Here is a 27,461-nt window from a genome sequence, read left to right as displayed (position 1 = left end):
ATATGATGCCACCATGTGTAATGGATTCATCACATTGACTGCAAAATTCTATGAACTGCTGCAGTTATGGCTGGACATCATGTCCTGAAGTACACATGGCGTGTTCTGCATCCAAATGCTATAATAGGATGTATCTCAACAACTGGGCCTAAAGCTAAAGTCAATTAAAAACTTGTGTGTGTGTTCGTGTGTGTTCGGATCCGTCTGTATGTGTGTGTACACATGCGTCTGTTTGTGTATGCGTGTTTGTGCGCGTGCGCACAAACGTGTGTATGATAGACAAGATGAGAGACACTGCCAGCAAGTCTCCTTGCAAAAGGGGCAACAACCCCCCTGGGAAGCTAATGAAAGCTCCAACCACAGGAAGAGGTTTTCAATGGCAAAATAAACATTTCCAGGAATGGCAAGGATACTCATGTTCTACAGTTAAGGAAAGAGATTATTAGAAATTCATTGGTTGTACCCATGGTCAGGTAGTTGACTAGAAATGGCTGGATGTGAATTTAGTGGTAACGTCCAACACACTTCAAGAATATAGCAAATTGAGTGGTATTATTAGTGGATACCAAACTGCTCTCAAGGCCCTCTCCAGGTGATCTCCCTAAACCTGATATACTGAGACTACATTGAGTTCAGTGAAGAAGTATGTGTGGGTGTCATTTTCTATTTCTATATTTAAACCAAACCATCAGGCACTGTATCGCGCTTTGTCTAGGCCTGGTGCCATGAAGCACCTGTCATCAGTTTGATTGTGTGATTGGGAGTGTGAGGTATTATTCTAACACTCATTAAAAGTTCTATCACTGTTCTCGTCTGTAATGAGTTCCCACAGAACACCTGCTCTAGGAGATTATAATTATCAGTGTAGGTATAGAAATATAATTAGGTGGATGCTTATATTTGTCCTATTTCACAAGTGTGAGTTATACACGTCTGAATTGGAAATGTGTTTTTGCATATCCCAACTCTCCCTGAGACACCTTCAGTGGGGTGTCCCTTTAGTTACTGGACCAAAGCTCTAAGCGCTAGGTTACCTGCTGCCCACAACAACCACTGCTTAAGGCATATACAGTGGCTTGCGAAAGTATTCACACCCCTTGGCATTTTTCCTATTTTGTTGCCTTACAACATGTAATTAAAATGGATTTTGGGGGGGTTTGTATCATTTGATTTACACAACATGCCTACCACTTTGAAGATGCAATTTTTTTTTTATTGTGAAACAAACAAGAAATAAGACAAAAAAACTGAAAACTTGAGCGTGCATAACTATTCACCCCCCCAAAGTCAATACTTTGTAGAGCCACCTTTTTTTCAGCAATTACAGCTGCAAGTTTCTTGGGGGATGTCTCTATAAGATTGGCACTGCTCCAGCTCCTTCAAGTTAGATGGGTTCCGCTGGTGTAGAGCAATCTTTAAGTCATACCACAGATTCTCAATTGGATTGAGGTCTGGGCTTTGACTAGGCCATTCCAAGACATTTAAATGTTTCCCCTTAAACCACTCAAGTGTTGCTTTAGCAGTATGCTTAGGGTCATTGTCCTGCTGGAAGGTGAACCTCTGTCCCAGTCTCAAATATCTGGAAGACTGAAACAGGTTTCCCTCAAGAATTTCCCTGTATTTCGCACCATCCATCATTCCTTCAATTCTGACCAGTTTCCCAGTCCCTGCCGATGAAAAACATCCCCACAGCATGAGGCTGCCACCACCATGCTTCACTGTGGGAATGGTGTTCTCGGGGTGATGAGAGGTGTTGGGTTTGCGCCAGACATGGTTTTCCTTGAAAGACCAAAAAGCTCAATTTTAGTTTCATCTGACCAGAGTACCTTCTTCCATATGTTTGGGGAGTCTCCCACATGCCTTTTGGCGAACAACAAACGTGTTTGCTTATTTTTTTCTTTACGCAATGGCTTTTTTCTGGGCATTCTTCTGTAAAGCCCAGTTCTGTGGAGTGTGCGGCTTAAAGTGGTCCTATGGACAGATAATCCAATCTCCGCTGTGGAGCTTTGCAGCTCCTTCAGGGTTATCTTTGGTCTCTTTGTTGCCTCTCTGATTAATGCCCTCCTTGCCTGGTCTGTGAGTTTTGGTGGGCGGCCCTCTCTTGGCAGGTTTGTTGTGGTGCCATATTCTTTCCATTTTTTTATAATGGATTTATTGGTGCTCCGTGGGATGTTCACAGTTTCTGATATTTTTTATAACCCAACCCTGATCTGTACTTCTCCACAACTTTGTCCCTGACCTGTTTGGAGAGCTCCTTTGTCTTCATGGTGCTTCTTGCTTGTTGGTGCCCCTTGCTTAGTGGTGTTGCAGACTCTGGGGCCTTTTAGAACAGATGTATATATACTGAGATCATGTGACACTTAGATTGCACACAGGTGGACTTTATTTAACTAATTACGTGACTTCTGAAGGTAATTGGTTGCACCAGATCTTATTTAGGGGTTTCATAACAAAGGGGGTGAATACATATGCATGCATCACTTTTCCATTTTTGTTTTGTTTTTTGAAACAAGTAATATTTTCATTTCACTTCACCTATTTTGACTATTTTGTGTATGTCCATTACATGAAATCCAAATAAAAATCCATTTCAATTACAGGTTGTAATGCAACAAAATAGGAAAAATGCCAAGTGGGGTGAATACTTTCACAAGCCACTGTACACGTGTATATGTAAATACATATTTTCTCTACAATGTCAGGTTACTTTTCTCTTTAATGAATGTTGAAAAATCTGCAGTTTGCCAGTTAAAAAGTAGACAGGCTGAAACTGGATATATGAACTTATATAGTAGCTCATCAGTATACACCATAGGTACCGCCATACAAGATATTTAAAAATGTACTGAAACTGAAATTATAGATGTCTGAATCGACTGAGCAGCAAGGAATTCCAAAGGGAGGCACTCAAATCTGCCGGACTCAATCTCACGCACATATGTGGGTAGCAAGGACCCTGTTATCTCCCCAACACATGAAACAAGGAAAATAAATAAAATGCAAAGAAGTGGAACCCTCACTGACCTGAATGGCATACCTATCAACCTGTAAGCACCTTGGCTGTTCTTTCAAAGATTTTATGTCTTGACTGGGAAGACATTTTGGGCAAGAATAAATTAACTGTTACATTCTGCCCAGTGAAACGATGGGAGCCTTCATTTGGAGGGAGAGTTTTTCATTCCTTTTTAAGGAGGGGGCAGCAGGCTAGTAGCAGACGCCCTTTCATTAGCTGTGAAGGCTGGCAGCCCCCTGTTGCCTAATTGACCAAGCTCTCTACTAACAAGGGCTCTCAGCCAGCAGGGGAATAGCCTGGTAGCGCCCAGCCCCAGACCAAGCCCCAGACCCATCCCCAGCCCTAGCCCAGCCCCAGAATAAGCCCAAGCCCCAGATCAAGCCTCAGCCCAGCCCAGCCCTAACCCCAGCCCAGCCTTAGCCCTAGCCCAGCCCCGGACCAGCCCCAGAATAAGCCTCAGCCCTAGCCCCAGAATAAGCCCCAGCCCCAGATCAAGCCCCAGCCCCAGCCCAGCCCTAACCCCAGACCTAACCCCAGCCCAGCCCCGGACCAGCCCCAGACCAGCCCTAGCACCACACCCAGACCAGCCCTAACCTCAGCCCAGCCGCGGACCAGCTCCAGACCAGCCCTAGCACCACACCCAGACCAGCCCTAACCCCAGCCCAGCCCCGGACCAGCCCTAGCACCACACCCAGGCCAGCCCTAACCCCAGACCAGCTGCAACATGCCCTATCAGCCTCCCCCTCCCCTAACTCACCCGGGTAACAACTGATCCATTGATGAAAGGAATGGGAAGCTGATGTCTTTCTAATGAGGGTGATAAAGCTAACTGCAACCCAGGCCTAACACGTTTAACCAGGGCAAGGTGACCGGAAGCATGACCGAATACAAACAGTGTAGCTATTCTCTCCGCAAGGCAATCAAACAGGCTAAGTCCCAGTACAGAGACAAAATCGAGTCGCAATTCAACAGCTCAGACACAAGAGGTATGTGGCAGGGTCTACAGTCAATCACGGATTACAAAAAGAAAACCAGCCCCGTCGCGGACCAGGATGTCTTGCTCCCAGACAGGCTAAACAACTTTTTTGCCCGCTTTGAGGACAATACAGTGCCACTGACACGGCCCCCTACCAAAACCTGCGGGCTCTCCTTCACTGCAGCCGAGGTGAGTAAAACATTTAAACGTGTTAACCCTCGCAAGGCTGCAGGCCCAGACGGCATTCCCAGCCGCGTCCTCAGAGCATGCGCAGACCAGCTGGCTGGTGTGTTTACGGACATATTCAATCAATCCTTATCCCAGTCTGCTGTTCCCACATGCTTCAAGAGGGCCACCATTGTTCCTGTTCCCAAGGAAGCTAAGGTAACTGAGCTAAACGACTACCGCCCCGTAGCACTCACTTCCGTCATCATGAAGTGCTTTGAGAGACTAGTCAAGGACCATATCACCTCCACCCTACCGGACACCCTAGACCCACTCCAATTTGCTTACCGACCCAATAGGTCCACAGACGACGCAATCGCAACCACACTGCACACTGCCCTAACCCATCTGGACAAGAGGAATACCCATGTGAGAATGCTGTTCATCGATTACAGCTCAGCATTTAACACCATAGTACCCTCCAAACTCGTCATCAAGCTCGAGACCCTGGGTCTCGACCCCGCCCTGTGCAACTGGGTCCTGGACTTCCTGACGGGCCGCCCCCAGGTGGTGAGGGTAGGTAACAACATCTCCACCCCGCTGATCCTCAACACTGGGGCCCCACAAGGGTGCGTTCTGAGCCCTCTCTTGTACTCCCTGTTCACCCACGACTGCGTGGCCATGCACGCCTCCAACTCAATCATCAAGTTTGCGGATGACACTACAGTGGTAGGCTTGATTACCAACAACGACGAGACGGCCTACAGGGAGGAGGTGAGGGCCCTCGGAGTGTGGTGTCAGGAAAATAACCTCACACTCAACGTCAACAAAACAAAGGAGATGATTGTGGACTTCAGGAAACAGCAGAGGGAGCACCCCCCTATCCACATCGACGGGTCAGTAGTGGAGAAGGTGGAAAGTTTTAAGTTCCTCGGTGTACACATCACGGACAAACTGAATTGGTCCACCCACACAGACAGCGTTGTGAAGAAGGCGCAGCAGCGCCTCTTCAACCTCAGGAGGCTGAAGAAATTCGGCTTGTCACCAAAAGCACTCACAAACTTCTACAGATGCACAATCGAGAGCATCCTGTCGGGCTGTATCACCGCCTGGTACGGCAACTGCTCCGCCCACAACCGTAAGGCTCTCCAGAGGGTAGTGAGGTCTGCAGAACGCATCACCGGGGGCAAACTACCTGCCCTCCAGGACACCTACACCACCCGATGTCACAGGAAGGCCATAAAGATCATCAAGGACAACAACCACCCAAGCCACTGCCTGTTCACCCCGCTATCATCCAGAAGGCGAGGTCAGTACAGGTGCATCAAAGCAGGGACCGAGAGACTGAAAAACAGCTTCTATCTCAAGGCCATCCGACTGTTAAACAGCCACCACTAACATTTAGCGGCCGCTGCCAACATACTGACTCAACTCCAGCCACTTTAAAAATGGGAATTGATGGAAATTAGAGAAGAGAGAAAGAGAGAAAGAAAGAGAGAGAGAAAGAGGGGGGGAGAGCAAGAGAGAAAGAGAGAGAGAGAGAGAGAGAGAGAGAGAGAGAGAGAGAGAGAGAGAGAGAGAGAGGGAGAGAGAGAGAGAGAGAGCAAGAGAGAAAGAAAGAGAGAGAGAGAGAGAGAGCAAGAGAGAGAGGGAGAGAGAGAGAGAGCAAGAGAGAAAGGGAGAGAGAGAGAGAGAGAGAGAGAGAGAGAGAAAGAGAGAAAGGGAGAGAGAGAGAGAGAGAGAGAGGGAGGGAGGGAGAGAGCAAGAGAGAAAGGGAGAGAGAGAGAGAGAGAGAGAGAGAGAGAGGGAGGGAGGGAGAGAGCAAGAGAGCAAGAGAGAACGAGAGCAAGAGAGAACGAGAGAACGAGAGCAAGAGAGAACGAGAGCAAGAGAGAACGAGAGAACGAGAGCAAGAGAGAACGAGAGAGAGAGAGAACGAGAGAGAGAGAGAGAGAGAGAGAGAGAGAGAGAGAGAGAGAGAGAGAGAGAGAGAGAGAGAGAGAGAGAGAGAGAGAGAGAGAGAGAGAGAGAGAGAGAGAGAGAGAGAGAGAGAGAGAGAGTAAAATGAGCCTGGTTAGGCAGTGCTATCTGCCTGGTCCTGAGTGAGGCAGACAGACCCTTTCCTTTGAAGCACACGATCCAGCCATTTGCTACACTCAAATAACACTGTGCTTATGAAACATAAACATTGACAGTGCACTAGGCCATATTGATCTCATAAACCAGGCTTCAAAGATCCCTGGCTTTCTATTCTGAGACTACATGAGACTGAAACTAGATCCTGTAGTGACATCACTGGTCACGGTCACTGTCAAGACAATAGAGCTCGCTAGCTTGTAGTCCTAAAACCCGGAAATAAGTTACCTCTGGTTTGTTTAGCCATCCCAATGGGAAAAAATTATGGTGAATGAATAGGGTTTTGGAATAAACGCCGAAAATAAGGTCTGAGGTTAACACAGGCTTATACGTTTTGTTCTATGAGATAACATCAGTCAGTTAACATGACCTTTATGAATTATGAAGCCTTTATGTATTTTTTATCATTACATAAATTCTTCAAAATTCACAAAAGTTGACGTCAGCTGATGAAGATTATCTCCTCGAACAAAATGTATAAGATCTCCTAAGCCTGGGTTCACCACACAACTTACTTTCGGTGTTTATCCAAAAACCCTCCAAAAATGTATAAGAGCTCCTAAGCCTGGGTTCACCACACAACTTATTTTCGGTGTTTATCCAAAAACCCTCCAAAAATGCCATTCATTTAATCTTAGAAAACCTTTTAAAATGGAAGGACTTGCACCGTGTCATTCAAAACGGCATTAATTTTATCTCTATACAAAAGACTACACGATGTGGACACGAGCGAAAGATTGGAGAGAGAGCAGAGAAGAAAAGAGAAAACACTTGGGTAACGGTTCACACAGCCACACTGCAGCCAGCAGAGCAGACAGAGAGCAGACAGAGAGCAGACAGAGAGCAGACTGAGGGCAGACTGAGGGCAGACTGAGGGCAGACAGAGAGCAGACAGAGAGCAGACAGAGAGCAGACAGAGAGCAGACTGAGGGCAGACTGAGGGCAGACTGAGAGCAGACAGAGAGCAGACTGGGAGCAGACAGAGAGCAGACTGGGAGCAGACAGAAAGCAGACTGGGAGAAGACAGAGAGCAGACTGGGAGAAGACAGAGAGCAGACAGAGAGCAGACTGGGAGAAGACAGAGAGCAGACTGGGAGCAGACAGAGAGCAGACTGGGAGCAGACAGAAAGCAGACTGGGAGAAGACAGAGAGCAGACTGAGAGCAGACTGGGAGAAGACAGAGAGCAGACTGGGAGCAGACAGAGAGCAGACTGGGAGAAGACAGAGAGCAGACTGGGAGAAGACAGAGAGCAGACTGGGAGAAGACAGAGAGCAGACTGAGGGCAGACAGAGAGCAGACAGAGAGCAGACTGGGAGCAGAAAGAGATCAGACAGAGAGCAGACTGAGGGCAGACTGAGAGCAGACTGAGAGAAGACAGAGAGCAGACAGAGAGCAGACTGGGAGCAGACAGAGATCAGACAGAGAGCAGACTGAGGGCAGACTGAGAGCAGACAGAGAGCAGACAGAGAGCAGACTGGGAGCAGACAGAGAGCTGACAGAGAGCAGACTGGGAGCAGACAGAGAGCTGACAGAGAACAGACAGAAAGCAGACAGAGAGCAGACTGGGAGCAGACTGGGAGAAGACAGAGAGCAGACTGGGAGCAGACAGAGAGCAGACAGAAAGCAGACAGAGAGCAGACTGAGAGCAGACTGGGAGAAGACAGAGAGCAGACAGAGAGCAGACAGAGAGCAGACTGGGAGCAGACAGAGAGCAGACAGAGAGCAGACAGAGAGCAGACAGAAAGCAGACAGAGAGCAGACTGGGAGCAGACTGGGAGAAGACAGAGAGCAGACTGGGAGCAGACAGAGAGCAGACAGAAAGCAGACAGAGAGCAGACTGGGAGAAGACAGAGAGCAGACTGGGAGCAGACAGATAGCAGACAGAAAGCAGACAGAGAGCAGACTGAGAGCAGACTGGGAGAAGACAGAGAGCAGACAGAGAGCAGACTGGGAGCAGACAGAGAGCAGACTGAGGGCAGAAAGAGAGCAGACAGAGAGCAGACAGAAAGCAGACAGAGAGCAGACTGAGAGCAGACTGGGAGAAGACAGAGAGCAGACAGAGAGCAGACTGGGAGCAGACAGAGAGCAGACTGAGGGCAGAAAGAGAGCAGACAGAGAGCAGACTGGGAGCAGACAGAGAGCTGACAGAGGGCAGATTGGGAGAAGACAGAGAGCAGACAGAGAGCAGACTGAGGGCAGACAGAGAGCAGACAGAGAGCAGACTGGGAGCAGACAGAGATCAGACAGAGAGCAGACTGAGGGCAGACTGAGGGCAGACTGAGAGCAGACTGGGAGCAGACAGAGAGCAGACAGAGAGCAGACTGGGAGCAGACAGAAAGCAGACTGGGAGAAGACAGAGAGCAGACTGGGAGAAGACAGAGAGCAGACTGGGAGAAGACAGAGAGCAGACAGAGAGCAGACTGGGAGAAGACAGAGAGCAGACTGGGAGCAGACAGAGAGCAGACTGGGAGCAGACAGAAAGCAGACTGGGAGAAGACAGAGAGCAGACTGAGAGCAGACTGGGAGAAGACAGAGAGCAGACTGGGAGCAGACAGAGAGCAGACAGAGAGCTGACAGAGAGCAGACTGGGAGCAGACAGAGAGCTGACAGAGAGCAGACAGAAAGCAGACAGAGAGCAGACTGGGAGCAGACTGGGAGAAGACAGAGAGCAGACTGGGAGCAGACAGAGAGCAGACAGAAAGCAGACAGAGAGCAGACTGAGAGCAGACTGGGAGAAGACAGAGAGCAGACTGAGAGCAGACTGGGAGAAGACAGAGAGCAGACAGAGAGCAGACTGGGAGCAGACAGAGAGCAGACAGAGAGCAGACAGAAAGCAGACAGAGAGCAGACTGGGAGCAGACTGGGAGCAGACTGGGAGAAGACAGAGAGCAGACAGAGAGCAGACAGAAAGCAGACAGAGAGCAGACTGGGAGAAGACAGAGAGCAGACTGGGAGCAGACAGATAGCAGACAGAAAGCAGACAGAGAGCAGACAGAGAGCAGACTGAGAGCAGACTGGGAGAAGACAGAGAGCAGACAGAGAGCAGACAGAGAGCAGACTGGGAGCAGACAGAGAGCAGACTGAGGGCAGAAAGAGAGCAGACAGAGAGCAGACAGAAAGCAGACAGAGAGCAGACTGAGAGCAGACTGGGAGAAGACAGAGAGCAGACAGAGAGCAGACTGGGAGCAGACAGAGAGCAGACTGAGGGCAGAAAGAGAGCAGACAGAGAGCAGACTGGGAGCAGACAGAGAGCTGACAGAGGGCAGATTGGGAGAAGACAGAGAGCAGACAGAGAGCAGACTGAGGGCAGACAGAGAGCAGACAGAGAGCAGACTGGGAGCAGACAGAGATCAGACAGAGAGCAGACTGAGGGCAGACAGAGAGCAGACAGAGAGCAGACAGAGAGCAGATAGAGAGCAGACTGAGGGCAGACTGAGGGCAGACTGAGAGCAGACTGAGAGCAGACTGGGAGCAGACAGAGGGCAGACTGGGAGCAGACAGAAAGCAGACTGGGAGAAGACAGAGAGCAGACTGGGAGAAGACAGAGAGCAGACAGAGAGCAGACTGGGAGAAGACAGAGAGCAGACTGGGAGCAGACAGAGAGCAGACTGGGAGCAGACAGAAAGCAGACTGGGAGAAGACAGAGAGCAGACTGAGAGCAGACTGGGAGAAGACAGAGAGCAGACTGGGAGCAGACAGAGAGCAGACTGGGAGAAGACAGAGAGCAGACTGGGAGAAGACAGAGAGCAGACTGGGAGAAGACAGAGAGCAGACTGAGGGCAGACAGAGAGCAGACAGAGAGCAGACTGGGAGCAGACTGGGAGCAGACAGAGATCAGACAGAGAGCAGACTGAGGGCAGACTGAGAGCAGACTGAGAGAAGACAGAGAGCAGACAGAGAGCAGACTGGGAGCAGACAGAGATCAGACAGAGAGCAGACTGGGAGCAGACAGAGAGCAGACAGAAAGCAGACAGAGAGCAGACTGGGAGAAGACAGAGAGCAGACTGGGAGCAGACAGATAGCAGACAGAAAGCAGACAGAGAGCAGACTGAGAGCAGACTGGGAGAAGACAGAGAGCAGACAGAGAGCAGACTGGGAGCAGACAGAGAGCAGACTGAGGGCAGAAAGAGAGCAGACAGAGAGCAGACAGAAAGCAGACAGAGAGCAGACTGAGAGCAGACTGGGAGAAGACAGAGAGCAGACAGAGAGCAGACTGGGAGCAGACAGAGAGCAGACTGAGGGCAGAAAGAGAGCAGACAGAGAGCAGACTGGGAGCAGACAGAGAGCTGACAGAGGGCAGATTGGGAGAAGACAGAGAGCAGACAGAGAGCAGACTGAGGGCAGACAGAGAGCAGACAGAGAGCAGACTGGGAGCAGACAGAGATCAGACAGAGAGCAGACTGAGGGCAGACAGAGAGCAGACAGAGAGCAGACAGAGAGCAGACAGAGAGCAGACAGAGAGCAGACTGAGGGCAGACTGAGGGCAGACTGAGAGCAGACAGAGAGCAGACTGGGAGCAGACAGAGAGCAGACTGGGAGCAGACAGAAAGCAGACTGGGAGAAGACAGAGAGCAGACTGGGAGAAGACAGAGAGCAGACTGGGAGAAGACAGAGAGCAGACAGAGAGCAGACTGGGAGAAGACAGAGAGCAGACTGGGAGCAGACAGAGAGCAGACTGGGAGCAGACAGAAAGCAGACTGGGAGAAGACAGAGAGCAGACTGAGAGCAGACTGGGAGAAGACAGAGAGCAGACTGGGAGCAGACAGAGAGCAGACAGAGAGCTGACAGAGAGCAGACTGGGAGCAGACAGAGAGCTGACAGAGAGCAGACAGAAAGCAGACAGAGAGCAGACTGGGAGCAGACTGGGAGAAGACAGAGAGCAGACTGGGAGCAGACAGAGAGCAGACAGAAAGCAGACAGAGAGCAGACTGAGAGCAGACTGGGAGAAGACAGAGAGCAGACTGAGAGCAGACTGGGAGAAGACAGAGAGCAGACAGAGAGCAGACTGGGAGCAGACAGAGAGCAGACAGAGAGCAGACAGAAAGCAGACAGAGAGCAGACTGGGAGCAGACTGGGAGAAGACAGAGAGCAGACTGGGAGCAGACAGAGAGCAGACAGAAAGCAGACAGAGAGCAGACTGGGAGAAGACAGAGAGCAGACTGGGAGCAGACAGATAGCAGACAGAAAGCAGACAGAGAGCAGACTGAGAGCAGACTGGGAGAAGACAGAGAGCAGACAGAGAGCAGACTGGGAGCAGACAGAGAGCAGACTGAGGGCAGAAAGAGAGCAGACAGAGAGCAGACAGAAAGCAGACAGAGAGCAGACTGAGAGCAGACTGGGAGAAGACAGAGAGCAGACAGAGAGCAGACTGGGAGCAGACAGAGAGCAGACTGAGGGCAGAAAGAGAGCAGACAGAGAGCAGACTGGGAGCAGACAGAGAGCTGACAGAGGGCAGATTGGGAGAAGACAGAGAGCAGACAGAGAGCAGACTGAGGGCAGACAGAGAGCAGACAGAGAGCAGACTGGGAGCAGACAGAGATCAGACAGAGAGCAGACTGAGGGCAGACAGAGAGCAGACAGAGAGCAGATAGAGAGCAGACTGAGGGCAGACTGAGGGCAGACTGAGAGCAGACTGAGAGCAGACTGGGAGCAGACAGAGAGCAGACTGGGAGCAGACAGAAAGCAGACTGGGAGAAGACAGAGAGCAGACTGGGAGAAGACAGAGAGCAGACAGAGAGCAGACTGGGAGAAGACAGAGAGCAGACTGGGAGCAGACAGAGAGCAGACTGGGAGCAGACAGAAAGCAGACTGGGAGAAGACAGAGAGCAGACTGAGAGCAGACTGGGAGAAGACAGAGAGCAGACTGGGAGCAGACAGAGAGCAGACTGGGAGAAGACAGAGAGCAGACTGGGAGAAGACAGAGAGCAGACTGGGAGAAGACAGAGAGCAGACTGAGGGCAGACAGAGAGCAGACAGAGAGCAGACTGGGAGCAGACTGGGAGCAGACAGAGATCAGACAGAGAGCAGACTGAGGGCAGACTGAGAGCAGACTGAGAGAAGACAGAGAGCAGACAGAGAGCAGACTGGGAGCAGACAGAGATCAGACAGAGAGCAGACTGAGGGCAGACTGAGAGCAGACAGAGAGCAGACAGAGAGCAGACAGAGAGCAGACTGGGAGCAGACAGAGAGCTGACAGAGAGCAGACTGGGAGCAGACAGGGAGCAGACAGGGAGCTGACAGAGAGCAGACAGAAAGCAGACTGGGAGCAGACTGGGAGAAGACAGAGAGCAGACTGGGAGCAGACAGAGAGCAGACAGAAAGCAGACTGGGAGCAGACTGGGAGAAGACAGAGAGCAGACTGGGAGCAGACAGAGAGCAGACAGAGAGCAGACTGAGAGCAGACTGGGAGAAGACAGAGAGCAGACAGAGAGCAGACAGAGAGCAGACAGGGAGCAGACAGGGAGCTGACAGAGAGCAGACAGAAAGCAGACTGGGAGCAGACTGGGAGAAGACAGAGAGCAGACTGGGAGCAGACAGAGAGCAGACAGAGAGCAGACTGAGAGCAGACTGGGAGAAGACAGAGAGCAGACAGAGAGCAGACAGAGAGCAGACAGAAAGCAGACAGAAAGCAGACAGAAAGCAGACAGAAAGCAGACAGAGAGCAGACTGGGAGCAGACAGAGAGCAGACAGAGAGCAGACAGAAAGCAGACAGAGAGCAGACTGGGAGCAGACTGGGAGAAGACAGAGAGCAGACTGGGAGCAGACAGAGAGCAGACAGAGAGCAGACAGAGAGCAGACTGGGAGAAGACAGAGAGCAGACTGGGAGCAGACAGATAGCAGACAGAAAGCAGACAGAGAGCAGACTGAGAGCAGACTGGGAGAAGACAGAGAGCAGACAGAGAGCAGACTGGGAGCAGACAGAGAGCAGACTGAGGGCAGAAAGAGAGCAGACAGAGAGCAGACAGAAAGCAGACAGAGAGCAGACTGAGAGCAGACTGGGAGAAGACAGAGAGCAGACAGAGAGCAGACTGGGAGCAGACAGAGAGCAGACTGAGGGCAGAAAGAGAGCAGACAGAGAGCAGACTGGGAGCAGACAGAGAGCTGACAGAGGGCAGATTGAGAGAAGACAGAGAGCAGACAGAGAGCAGACTGAGGGCAGACAGAGAGCAGACAGAGAGCAGACTGGGAGCAGACAGAGATCAGACAGAGAGCAGACTGAGAGCAGACTGAGAGCAGACAGAGAGCAGACAGAGAGCAGACAGAGAGCAGACTGGGAGCAGACTGGGAGCAGACTGGGAGCAGACTGGGAGCAGACAGAGAGCAGACTGGGAGAAGACAGAGAGCAGACTGTGAGAAGACAGAGAGCAGACTGAGGCAGACAGAGAGCAGACTGAGGCAGACAGAGAGCAGACAGAGAGCAGACAGAGAGCAGACTGAGAGCAGACAGAGAGCAGACAGAGAGCAGACTGAGAGCAGACTGAGAGAAGACAGAGAGCAGACAGAGAGCAGACAGAGAGCAGACTGAGGGCAGACAGAGAGCAGACTGGGAGCAGACAGAGAGCAGACAGAGAGCAGACAGAGAGCAGACTGGGAGCAGACAGAGACCTGACAGAGAGCAGACTGGGAGCAGACAGAGAGCAGACTGGGAGCAGACAGAGAGCAGACAGAGAGCAGACAGAGAGCTGACAGAGAGCAGACTGGGAGCAGACAGAGAGCTGACAGAGAGCAGACTGGGAGCAGACAGAGAGCTGACAGAGAGCAGACTGGGAGCAGACAGAGAGCAGACTGGGAGCAGACAGAGAGCTGACAGAGAGCAGACTGGGAGCAGACAGAGAGCTGACAGAGAGCAGACAACGGCTGCAGGTGTAGATAATCTGCCTCACTGTGACTTCACCTTCCCTGAGACCTCAAGAGACTGTTGTATTCAAATCATAGAGGCTAGTTTTTTCTGTTTTAGTGGTACTGAACAATAGAGTAAAACAGCATTCAAGGTTTCCCTTGTGAAAGAGACCTTGGGGCTTCCTTATTCAGGTGGATGAAAATACAAAACATCTCCATCTCGAGACTTATTCAGTGGAAATAATCAAACTAAAAGCATGATAATGTACTTATCAGTCAAGTTAATGGGAGCAGTCATTGTTGTTGTTCCTCTACAGGTATGTCTATGTACGACTCTGATAAGATTGGCTCGCCACCTTCCATTCTCTGACACATCCATCCCAATCCCACAGGAATTCTCCATAAACAAGTCTTGTTCCCGCTCCTGGCTACACATTTAATAGTTTATTTTCTCTCAGCCACCCCAAGGCCATTCATACCACTGGCAGTTATGTTTCAAAAAAGCTGTCAGACTGCCAGATAAGATCAGTCTCATTTGAAAAGGACAGAAAATAACAACACAGAGCTTTCCTCACAGCTCAGGTGTTTTCTAAGCACTCATACTGTTACCTTTGTTCACCTTTGCTGCAGGGCAGACCTGTTAGGGCGGATCCTGCTGTCAAAGACCCGGTTTGATTCCCTATCATATCAGATCAGTCACAGAAGACATACCTGCAGGCCAGCAGTATTGCTACAGTAGTGATGTGTCCGAAATGGCACCCTATTCCCTATATAGTGCACTACTTTTGACCAGAGCCCTATGGGCCCTATGGGCCCTGATCAAAAGAAGTACACTATATAGGGAATAGGGTGCAATTTGAGATGCAGCCTACAGCCTTTCACTTGTAGTAAAGCTTAAATAAGGCTTAATGAAAATGCACCATCTGAAGTGTAAATGATACTTCCCCTGAATGGGACCATAATGAGGTCATGACACCAGCAGTTTACTAGGTACCTTCAGGTCAGAGAGCAGGACTAATGAGCTCATACTGGTATCCTCTCCTGCACCATAAATCTGGAGCAGTCCCTTCGCTGGAATGCTTGTGTGTGTGTGTATGTGTGTGTGTGTATGCGTGTGTGTGCATGTTGAGGATGCAAGGCTAACCTTTAGGCCTTTGGATGCAGGTGTGCTGGTTGTCGCTCAGGAAGAATCCTTCTCTGCAGCGGCACTCGTAGCTGCCCATCATGTTGACACAGATCTGCTGACATCCACCATTCCCCTCTGAACACTCATCCACATCTGCAATGAAACAGGAAGTGAACAATCATTACAATCATAGAAAACAAATGGGTCCAGGAATGAGGAGATAAACCAGTATGATCAATTGGAGTAAGGGATCTACTCTGCAGTTACTTTTTTGCACCCAGTCAGTTAGATTTTACTGAATTAAACTAGATATGATGATATACTGTAACAGCAACATAACAAAATGAAAGATTGTTGTCATGGAAGCGTTGACACAGGAGACAACAGTTGTTCATTATAATTTCTGGAAAATGACGAGCAAAATAACATGCGTGTTAATGCAATTGCACCAGGGGAGTGGTTTGGTGGTTTCAGCAGGGTAGACTGTAGAGGTCACAACATGAGGGGAGATATGAGATGGTCAAGAGAAGCCAGGAGGGGGTTGTCTAAAGGCGTCTGAAGAGTTGATGTCTCAGTTCACAGTTCTCTTGCGTGGCAGAAGATGGAGCGTAGGGCTCACAGTTTGAAAGCCTCCAACTGTGAAGTACTAAGCCTGAGCAGCACACTCCTCTGGCAACTGTGGTAACCTGATCCACCTGGGGCAGAATACCTGTCGATGACGAGCCTCTGTCAGCCCCTCCAATGAAGGAATGCCACGAGAGGGGGAGGGAGGCGGGAGGAGAGGGGAGAGGGAGAGAAAAGAGGGAGAAGAAAGGGAGGGGAAGGCGAGGGAGGGAGGGGAGAGGGAGTAGGGGGTAGAGAGGGGAGGAGAGGGGGGTGAGCCACTTGAAGCCTGGTGAAGTGCAGCACACAGCAGCAGTCTGTACAGAGTTATCTCCGGGGGCAATGCTTTGCCACAGGGCATAGCACCGTAGACTAATGAGTAGGTTCTAACACGGTAGGTGCTGAGATAGCATTTAATCCCACTGAGACTTCATTGTGCCTCTTACTCTCTATAAGATATTACTAGAAGTGTTCTGAGACTACGCCCAATCAGTGGTAACAGGACAACATCTATTCACTAACAACTTGTTAAAAACGTCAGAGCTCACAGGTAACTACATGGGGAATTGGACCAAAGTGCAACCAGCTGTAAGCTCTTTGATATGTATAGCATCAAGCCACCTGTCACGCCCTGACCATAGTTTGCTTTGTATGTTTGATGTTTTGTTTGGTCAGGGTGTGATCTGAGTGGGCATTCTATGTTGTTTGTCTGGTTTGTCTATTTCTGTGTTTGGCCTGATATGGTTCTCAATCAGAGACAGGTGTTTTGCGTTGTCTCTGATTGGGAACCATATTTAGGTAGCCTGTTTTGTATTGTGGGTTATTGTCTATGTGTAGTGTTTGTGTCAGCACTAGTTTTCAAAGGCTTCACGTTCGTCGTTTATTGTTTTGTATAGTTTGTCAAGTTTTCTTCATTTTTGTCTTCATTAAATATTGAAGAATGTATTCTAACCACGCTGCGCTTTGGTCCGCTTCTTACGACGTTTGTGACAGAATAACCCACCAAAATAGGACCAAGCAGCGTGGTAACGGGCAGGAGCAGGAGAGGCAGCGATGTCAGGATTTCTGGACATGGGAGCAGAATCTGGACTATACAACTTGGGAAGAGATAGACAGGTGGCCGGTCGACCCAGTGAGATTGCCGGAGCCCGCCTGGGATTCGCTCGAGCAGTGCGAGGAGGGTTACAGAAGAATGGAGTTGGCGAAACGAGCACGGCGGCGCGGTAGGAAGCCCGAGAGGCAGCCCCAAAAATGTATTGGGTGGAGGCACACGGGGAGTGTGGCGAAGCCAGGTAGGAGACCTGCGCCAACTTCCCGTGCTTACTATGGAGAGAGAGAGCGTCGTACTGGTCAGGCACCGTGTTATACGGTAGAACGCACGGTGTCTCCAGTACGCGTGCTTAGCCCGGTGCGCTACATCCCTGCTCCCCGCATCTGCCGAGCTAGGGTGAGGATCCAGCCATGGAAGATGGTGCCATCCCTGCTCTCCAGACAGCCAGTGGGTCTCCTCGGGCCAGGATATCCTGCTCCGGCGTTGCGCACTGTGTCTCCCGTATGTCTGCACAGCCCAGTGCGTCCTGTGCCTGCGCCCCGCACGTACCGAGCCAGAGTTACCATCCACCCAGGACGGGTTGTGCAGGCCATTAGCTCGAGACCTCCAGTGCGTCTTCACGGTCCGGTCTATCCAGTACCACCAGTGCCAACACCACGCACCAGGCTTCCTGTGCGTATCCAGGGTCCAGTATGCCCTGTTCCTGCTCCCCGCACTCGCCCAGTGGTGCGTGTCCCCAGCCCGGTACCACCAGTTCCGGCACCACGCACCAGGCCTACAGTGCGCCTCGGCAAGCCTGAGCTGCCCGTCTGCCCAGCGCCGTCTGAGCTGCCCGTCTGCCCAGCGCCGTCTGAGCTGCCCGTCTGCCCAGCGCCGTCTGAGCTGCCCGTCTGCCCAGCGCCGTCTGAGCTGCCCGTCTGCCCAGCGCAGTCTGAGCCGCCCGTCTGTCCAGCGCCGTCTGAGCTGCCCGTCTGTCCAGCGCCGTCTGAGCTGCCCGTCTGTCCAGCGCCGTCTGAGCTGCCCGTCTGTCCAGCGCCGTCTGAGCTGCTCGTCTGTCCAGCGCCGCCTGAGCCGCCCGTCTGTCCTGAGCCGTCAGAGCCGCCCGTCTGTCCTGAGCCGCCAGAGCCGCCCGCCAGTCAGGAGCCGCCAGAGCCGCCCGCCAGTCATGAGCTACCCCTCAGTCATGAGCTACCCCTCAGTCATGAGCTACCCCTCAGTCCGGAGCTGCCTCTCAGTCCGGAGCTGCCCCTCAGTCCGGAGCTGCCCCTCAGTCCAGAGGCGCCCCTCAGTGGAGTGGGGTCATTTAGGAGGGTCGCCGTTCCTAGGAGGCCACGGAAGCGGGGATTGACTATGGTGGAGTGGGGGCCACGTCCAGCGCCAGAGCCGCCACCGCGGATAGATGCCCACCCAGACCCTCCCCTATAGGTTTCAGGTTTTGCGGCCGGAGTCCGCACCTTGAGGTTGGGGGTACTGTCACGCCCTGACCATAGTTTGCTTTGTTTGTTTGATGTTTTGTTTGGTCAGGGTGTGATCTGAGTGGGCATTCTATGTTGTTTGTCTGGTTTGTCTATTTCTGTGTTTGGCCTGATATGGTTCTCAATAAGAGACAGGTGTTTTGCATTGTCTCTAATTGGGAACCATATTTAGGTAGCCTGTTTTGTATTGTGGGTTATTGTCTATGTGTAGTGTTTGTGTCAGCACTAGTTTTCATTAGTTTCACGTTCGCCGTTTATTGTTTTGTATAGTTTGTCAAGTGTTCTTCATTTTTGTCTTCATTTAATATTGAAGAATGTATTCTAACCACGCTGCGCTTTGGTCCGCTTCTTACGACGTTCGTGACACCACCATTTTATGGTGCTGAAAAAATACTCAACAGTATCAAATTAGGGACCTTTGGGGCCATCCACTAATCTTAGAAAACCTTATAAAATGGAAGGTCTTGCACAGTGTCATACAATATTACATACAGTATATTTTTATTTAACCTTTATTTAACCAGGAAGTCCCATTGAGGTCAGAAGACCTCTTTCCCAAGGAAAGACCTCTCTACGTCATTAGATATTAGTAATGTTACTAGCCAGCCCAGTATCCCTTTTAACGGACAGTGCCTTGCCTCAAGGCCTCCTCCTCCCCTGGAGACCTGTGCTCTGTCCCTGGAACCCTATCCATCCCCATGCTCGACACATCAATCATCTGCTGTATACACAAGGCTTTTTTTTATAAACTGCCATGTGAAACTCATTTTCTGCCTATTTTTCCAGTCTGAGAAGGCCTCTGGATGAAGTTTCTCTGGATGAAGTTTCCTTTCTGGGGGATTCTCAGCCCAGCATAGTTAGAAATTAAACTTCACTCTGTCCTTCTCTCTTTCACACACACACACACACACACACACACACACACACACACACACACACACACACACACACACACACACACACACACACACACACACACACACACACACACACACACACACACACACCTCAAACTCCTGAGGGATGTCAAAGTGGAACCTGACTAGACAGAAACCTCTGGGGTAGCTAAGTGGGTTAGTGGCATGTGACCCTCCTGACCACAAGTCTAGTCCTCTGTTCTCACACTCCATCAGCACCGATGCCTCCCTCCTCTCAAAACAATGTCATTCATGTCACTCAGGCCCACTGGGAAAACCTGAGCACAACTGCCATCCAGGTGACGTGTCTGTCCCTGCATCCTTGAAAAGAGATGCTAAATACACTTAGTGTTATAAGGACAGACTAGAGGGTCTATGAAGGTTAAAGAAGTTGAGTCATTTCGTAGTGGAGAAATGTGCTCCATTTAAGCAGAGCTGCAATCCACCCCAGCCTCAGTGCAGCTGCTTTGACTTGACAGAGTCTTTCTCCACAGTGAGAGAGAGGGAGAGTGGCAGCGGTAACACCTTTCAGCTTAGCTGCAAGGAACCTGCAGCTGCACCTTTGCAGATAAACTGTAAAGCCAAACACCAACCCCCATGAAACATACGCCCAAATACACACACCAACACAAGTGGGCTCACACACAAGTATGAGTGCACACGAGCGCGCACACATACACACACACAAACACACACACAAACACACACAGAAATACACTCATGACACATGCAAAAATGCACACCACATACGCAGTCAGCCTCAAAAAGAGAAAATATCTTTCCAACCCCCCAGTGCAATAATGATGGCTTAATTTCCTGATTCCTTCATCCCTCCAAATGAGGCATCGCCTGTCAGTAGATCTCTCCTGTTCAAATAGCTCCAATAATTGCCTGTGTTTTGTGCTGGGCAAGGCTGGCATCCAAAGCAAATATTTCCAAGCGGAAAGGGATTCTGGCATGCCCAGGAGAAGTGCTCATTTATTTGGATTTAAAACGTTAACAAAAAAAATATCTGTAGAGGATGGAATAACGTCTTAATGAAGTCAAAAGGGCTGCCTCAGTTCAGCAAAATGAGACATCTCTCCATTCTATCCCTCGATTCGCTGCGAGGAGGAGAGGGGAAAAAGGGAAGATTAAGAGATTGGTTGTGTTTGCGGAGGCCATGTCCGCTGGTTTCTCAGATAGCCTTGACTGTATATATAACATTTGGCCTTGTGCTGAGCTTCGGAGCCGTGTAAACATGGTGATTGAGTTACAAAAACTCCTCAAGCCGTATTTTGGAGACGCGTTCGTCTTTTTTCCTAAAAGGGTTCAGTGACTCTCTGGGCATTTATTGCTGACCCAGCACCGGAGTTTTGAGGAGAAAAATAGAAAACTATGTGTATCTCCTCCTCAGTGCTGACCAAGATTTGTGTTTCAACAGGCCCAACCAGCAGACAGACACAGACAGACAGGAAGGCAGGCAGGAAGGCAGGCAGGCAGACAGACAGAAGTCTTTGTGGTCCAGACCAGAGCAGACATCCCAGAGAAATTAGGAGGTGAGACCGAGGCCGGCCATTCACCCTGTTTGTGCTTTTCATTTACAGGGGTTTTAGAAACACACGCTACCTAATAAGGCAGCAGTAAGGGCCAGGCTGAAGGCATGCTGCCTGAGCTGCTCTGGTAGGTGAAGGAGACATTATGAGGATAAACATCCCTTTGGCTTCGCTGAGCATCGGTAGCTAGGAGGGAGGGAGGGAAGGAAGGAAGGAAGGAAGGAAGGAAGGAAGGAAGGAAGGAAGGAAGGAAGGAAGGAAGGAAGGAAGGAAGGAAGGAAGGAAGGAAGGAAGGAAGGAAGGGGGCAGGGCAGGAAGGAAGGAAGGAGAATAGTCCCAAATTAAAACAAGATCCTTTCTCTTTTAAACAGGATTAGATTATTTCCTCTTTTCTCTCCATTGCTGCTGGAGTTCAATGACATGACTCTTTTCACCCTCTTCACTGAATGGTGACCACGGCGCCAGGTTTGAACCGAGCCGAGACGCTCTGAGAGGAGCACTCAGTGCACACAGACACTGGCCACGTGTAAACAAACACACAGCACTAATCAGGCACATGTCAGCAGGAGGATCCATAAGTTGATGTGTTGCCTGAGGACACGCATGCTCTCTGTCGGTTAGCTGGGTGGGTGAGAAACTGAACTCAGAGCAGTGGAAGTGCTACTAGACTAGAGATACTTTGTGTTGCTTAGTCAATGCACTTCCTTAGGTTAAGCCAATGTATAGTGTTGTACGTTCAGGTCACTTTTACTCAGGATGATTTAAACCCTGACTAGCGTGACCACAACACACAAAAACAAACAAGGCTTTGCTTAGGCTGTATTTAGATTTGAATTCAGTGGAACAGCTTGTTGTCATACTAACACGATATAAACAAAGCTAATGCTGCTTTGATTGAAACCCAGCCTCCAACGATGCGCTCGTCGCTCAGGTAACGATTTTTGGTAAATATACACAGTGTGTCTGAACTCCCACTGTCTCACTCAGTTATCCCATAAATGAAAAATGAGCTTTGGTCATACCAAATGGTATTCCTCAGTTCCTCCAAAATAAGTCTGGAAGTATTTTAAAAACAAACCCCAGGATGTGTGTTTGGGGTGAACAGGCTGGTGCCAAGAAGACAAGAGGCCCTGACGGCTGGCTGTCTGCTGGATGCTTACATCCCTAAAGCCCAATCCTAGGCTTGAGTTTCCCCTGCCAGTCGGCTCAGCTGGAATTGTTCATGTCATGGTGAATGGGGCCGAACAATCCTGAGGGAAAGAGAGTGTTGATATCCTCTTCAGGAACCAGCTAATACACCAAACCCAAATCCTCCTCCTCCCTTGCAACTCATCACTCCACCCTCCATCTCCTCTTCCTGGACTGTGGAAAGCCTCCATGCCCAAACCTGATCTGTGTGTGTAAAAACAACAGCAAATTGATTGCACTGGGAGGGTATCTGACTAGATAGCTCTGGGTATCTGCATCTGCAATGGAGAGATGGTGGAGGGGAGGTTTATTACTAAGAGCCTAGACTTTGTGATTTCCCCTGGATCAAACCAGAGGAGTGATAGCCTTTCCTCTTGGCCATGCTAGGAGAGTAGAGGGGTTAACCAAGGCATCATTATCTGGGCTCCCTCTCAGATAGCCAACAGACTGACCCGCATGATGACCATAGGGGAACAGTGAGGGTAAAGTAATCTACTCATGTCCAGAAGAGAATAAAACACTATCTGTCAAAATCTAGTCATGTGAGGGGTCACACTACCATTTAAAGTGTAACAAAAGCACTTAAAAGTGATGCATCAAAGGATGCGTGCTTCAAAGAGTGAGGATGGAGTGAATCAACATGAGGCTTTCTGATGACTGGACTTTCCCATCAGCCCCCTGGTCAATAATACATCAGGCTGAATCCTGGCAGTTTGATTAGCCAGCCTTAGAACAAGATCCCTGGGGATTAGAGGTACAGGCTCAACCAAGCGATCACTCAAAGCTGTCACAATAGATTGGGGAGAAAACACTTAGTCAGAGGGCTGTTGCCATGGGAATGGGATTATCACATAGGAGAATAAGGACATTTCATGCAGACAACTTTGGTTTGAGGTTGAAATAGAATTTGACTATACAGTAGTTCATGCTTTTCATTGACAGCAGATGACTGAGGATAATCATATTGTTACTTTAACATAAGTAAAGGTGTTATAAGCAATAGTATTGATATTGTTCTCTCTTAACTAAACACAAGTTATGTGAGTCTGAGACCCTAGGTACCGCTCCTACAACTGACAGGACAATGAGAGAGAGAGAGAGAGAGAGAGAGATTAAAAAAGGTCGCCGTAGGCAGACCTGGCCCTCAAGAGAAGACAGGCTACTCTATGTGCACACTTCCCACAAAATGAGGTGGAAACTGAGCTGCACTTCCTAACCTCCTGCCAAATGTATGACCATATTAGAGACACATATTTCCCTAAGATTACACAGATCCACAATGAATTTGAAAAAAAAAACAATTTTGATAAACTCCCATATCTATTGGGTGAAATACCACAGTGTGCAATAACAGCATCAAGATTTGAGACCTGTTGACCCAAGAAAATGGCAACCAGTGAAGAACAAACACCATTGTAAGTACAACCCATATAAAGGTTGATTTATTTTACTTTTTTAAACTTTATTTGCACATCGTTAAAACACTGTATATAGACATTATATAACATTTGAAATGTCTATATTCTTTTGGAACTTGTGTGAGTGTAATATTTGCTGTTCACTTTTTCTTGTTTATTTCACATTTGTTTATCCATTTCAATTGCTTTGGCAATGTAAACATATGTTTCCCATGCCAATAAAGTCCTTTGAATTGAATTTAGAGAGAGATATGGAGAGGGAGTGGTGGAAGGTTAGGAACAGGGGCGGCCATGCAGTGCTTCTTCCTTCCAGAGAACACAGACAGACAGGGTTTTCTGCCGAGGCCAAAGGTTAGTAAAGATGTGATTTGTGGTTTGGTAGCTATAAATCCATCAGGGTGTTCTTGTACAGATGTTAATGATACAGTTTTTGGCACCACATATCCCTACTTGAGCAATTCCAATGGACCGTACCAATGATAAGAAGGATGTGGGGTTCTAGAGAACCATATTAAAGAAAACACATAGCTCATCAGTGTGGGGACATTTGTATCTTCGTGGGGAACAATGGACATCATGCATTTGCTTTTGATTGTTATGTGGATGTGTGTTTTGACTTGAATTCAAATAAAAAATACTTTTTAAGAGCATCAAAAGTCCTTCTCTCCCAACATCATTATGAACTTGTGGTGGTAATTCAGTAAAGGCCTTTAAAAAAAGTGATTTCGCTCATAAAGAATATAATAACATTGTTTCCGCTTCACTTCTTCACTACAGTGTGCCTCGTCGTAGAGATCTCGAGACATCAGTGACTACAGAGAGGACCATGAGGTAAATTATACAGCGACCCACAGAGACATCTTACTCCACATGCACAGATTCACTGTGCTGTGACATCACATTGCTTCCACCTGAATTCCTGACTTCCTAATGTCTTTGTGAGGTGTGTAGGGCTCTGCCGCCTGCCACTGCCGCCCAACATCATTAACATTGCTCGAGCCAATTACCAGGAGTCATGTGGTGCTGGCCGGTTGGTGGGGGCCAGAAGAACGCCTCGTTGGCGACTCCTGCCTAGCCCAACCTGGCCCCTGGCCTGACTAGCAGACACAGCAACCCCTGCTGGCTAAGACCAGGACCGTGTGAGAGAGGGCAACAGGAGAGGAGAGGAGGGGCCAGGGCCGTCTGACCAGAGGGCAACAGGAGAGGAGAGGAGGGGCCAGGACCGTGTGACAGAGGGCAACAGGAGAGGAGAGGAGGGGCCAGGACCGTGTGACAGAGGGCAACAGGAGAGGAGAGGAGGAGCCAGGGCCGTGTGACAGAGGGCAACAGGAGAGGAGAGGAGGGGCCAGGGCCGTGTGACAGAGGGCAACAGGAGAGGAGAGGCCAGGACCGTGTGACAAAGGGCAACAGGAGAGGAGAGGAGGGGCCAGGGCCGTGTGACAAAGGGCAACAGGAGAGGAGAGGAGGGGCCAGGACCGTGTGACAGAGGGCAACAGGAGAGGAGAGGAGAGGAGAGGAGAGGAGAGGAGAGGAGAGGAGAGGAGAGGAGAGGAGAGGAGAGGAGAGGAGAGGGCTAGGCCTGTGTGAGAGAGGGCAACAGGAGAGGAGAGGAGGGGCCAGGGCCGTCTGACAGAGGGCAACAGGAGAGGAGAGGAGGGGCCTGGGCCGTGTGACCAGAGGGCAACAGGAGAGGAGAGGAGGGGCCAGGACCGTGTGACAGAGGGCAACAGGAGAGGAGAGGAGGGGCCAGGACCGTGTGACAGAGGGCAACAGGAGAGGAGAGGAGGAGCCAGGGCCGTGTGACAGAGGGCAACAGGAGAGGAGAGGAGGGGCCAGGGCCGTGTGACAGAGGGCAACAGGAGAGGAGAGGCCAGGACCGTGTGACAAAGGGCAACAGGAGAGGAGAGGAGGGGCCAGGGCCGTGTGACAAAGGGCAACAGGAGAGGAGAGGAGGGGCCAGGACCGTGTGACAGAGGGCAACAGGAGAGGAGAGGAGAGGAGAGGAGAGGAGAGGAGAGGAGAGGAGAGGAGAGGAGAGGGCTAGGCCTGTGTGAGAGAGGGCAACAGGAGAGTAGAGGAGTGAGGGAATCAAAGCCATCCCAAGCATGTGAATCATCAACGTCAGCTGTTAAACAATAGATTTTTCTGTTGGTAAGAGCGAAAGGGACTTGGCTCTATGTGAACTTTGGAGGATCAGATCAGGTGAATCACTCACTGATTAAAGTGATACATCTGTCCTGTCTTATCCAGGTGTCAGTCTGTTCTCCAACCCACTAGCCAGAGCCTCAATTAGGTCTGATCTCCTTTGGGCACCAGCTGCACAGCCACTCCAGTTACAGGCCAATCGAACTAATCTTATCGAAGGGGTCTAAAAGCACTTAAACCTGTAGGAAATTGAGGGGTAACATGAAACCCCCACCAATGCTTCTTCCTCCCCTGTTTCTGTGGTAAGGATGAATCTCTTAGCATTCTGGAGCGGGGATGTATAAGGTTTTCTTTCCAAATCTTCCAAACTCTCATCCAACCCACAAGGCCAGGGTAATTGCTGAGAAATAATAGGTGGCGCTCAGAGACGAGAAACCTTTTCAGCACCATTACATGCCTTACCCACTCAAAATAGTTTATCCCTAATTACATGCTTTACATTCGTTAGTCGTTGAATGCGTGCAAAAAAAGTTACATCTGTTTCATTGAACGTGTTATTGCACTGTCTCTATGGGAGGTCACACGATTCAAATGATTCAATGATGATTCATCCACTTGTTATTTACATCTGTGGGGGGACTAACTACGGCATATTACCAGTGACACCATGTGTAATGCAGAAGGACAAGGATTCATTTTATACATCTAAACCCATGAAAACCTGCAGAGACCTGGGAGGGAGAGAGAGAAAACAGGAAAAGCAGGGTCAGTTGGATGATTTCTCTGCCTGCTGGCCAACAGGTCATCTGTGAAGAACACTGAAGTAGAACCGTGGCAGGAATATTTATAGGATGATACACACATAACAAGTCATCCTCACATGAACACACACACACAAACAAACAATTGAATACAGAACTATGTGTGTGTGTGAGTATGTGCAAGGGTGCGTGTATGCAAGGGTGTGTACATCTCTGTGTACGTGAGTGCGTGCGTGTTTGTGTTTGTCTGTGTGTGTGTGTGTATGCGTGTGTTTGCCTGCACATAAAACAAGTGCATGGATGATAAGACAGAGGGAAATATATCAAAGGGATTGATGGAAGCTTGGCCTGAAGAGGCAGCAGGCATACAACCACAGATACTCCAGTTACACACCTGCATGCAAGGGAAGAGCTCATCCACAGCATAGCAAATGATCCACACACAAATAAATAGGCCATGCTAAATGACTTGGAAAATAACCCTGCCTCAGACTGTACACTTGTTTTGAGTTAGGAAAGAGAGAGAGAGACACTGCATGCAAGGGAAGAGCTCATCCACAGCATAGCAAATGATCCACACACAAATAAATAACACTTTGCTACTTTCAGTTCTTTAAGGGCATGAGAAACATACATGAGTGGTTGTTGACTTTTAATGCCCACAGCAGGTATACGATGTTGATAAGTAAAGTTGTAGGTTAAGTGCTGACAAATAGTTTATCTACTGTTCATGTTAGCGTGCTAGAAAGAATACACTGATTTAATTCACCACCAACCCATAATCACTCTATCCTACATCAATTAAGCATTTTGTAAACTGACAATAATACAGAGAGACAATGATTTACAGAGAAGAGAGAGAGACATCTGTCAACACATAACCTGTCTATGACAGATCAGAGTAGTTATTCTCATTCATGGTCAACACATAACCTGTCTATGACAGATCAGAGTAGTTATTCTCATTCATGGTCAACACATAACCTGTCTATGACAGATCAGAGTAGTTATTCTCATTCATGGTCAACACATAACCTGTCTATGACAGATCAGAGTAGTTATTCTCATTCATGGTCAACACATAACCTGTCTATGACAGATCAGAGTAGTT

The 27,461-nt window shown here is 49.5% G+C and overlaps 1 protein-coding gene across 4 annotated transcripts in view; it reads right to left on the bottom strand.

The window, feature by feature from the left end:
- LOC139557431 (signal peptide, CUB and EGF-like domain-containing protein 3) overlaps positions 1–27,461 on the bottom strand; it is a 121,257-nt gene that overhangs the window by 46,295 nt on the left and 47,501 nt on the right. For all 4 annotated transcript variants that reach the window (XM_071372227.1, XM_071372228.1, XM_071372230.1 and 1 more), the window contains exon 4: positions 15,276–15,410. In XM_071372227.1, coding sequence (XP_071228328.1) covers positions 15,276–15,410 — 135 coding nt within the window. The remainder of the gene's footprint in view (positions 1–15,275; positions 15,411–27,461) is intronic.

Source organism: Salvelinus alpinus, chromosome 28 (genome assembly GCF_045679555.1).
Source record: "Salvelinus alpinus chromosome 28, SLU_Salpinus.1, whole genome shotgun sequence".
Lineage (NCBI taxonomy): Eukaryota > Metazoa > Chordata > Actinopteri > Salmoniformes > Salmonidae > Salvelinus > Salvelinus alpinus.
The sequence above is the reverse complement of the archived record's forward strand: the minus strand, read 5'-3'. Positions and strand labels throughout refer to the sequence as shown.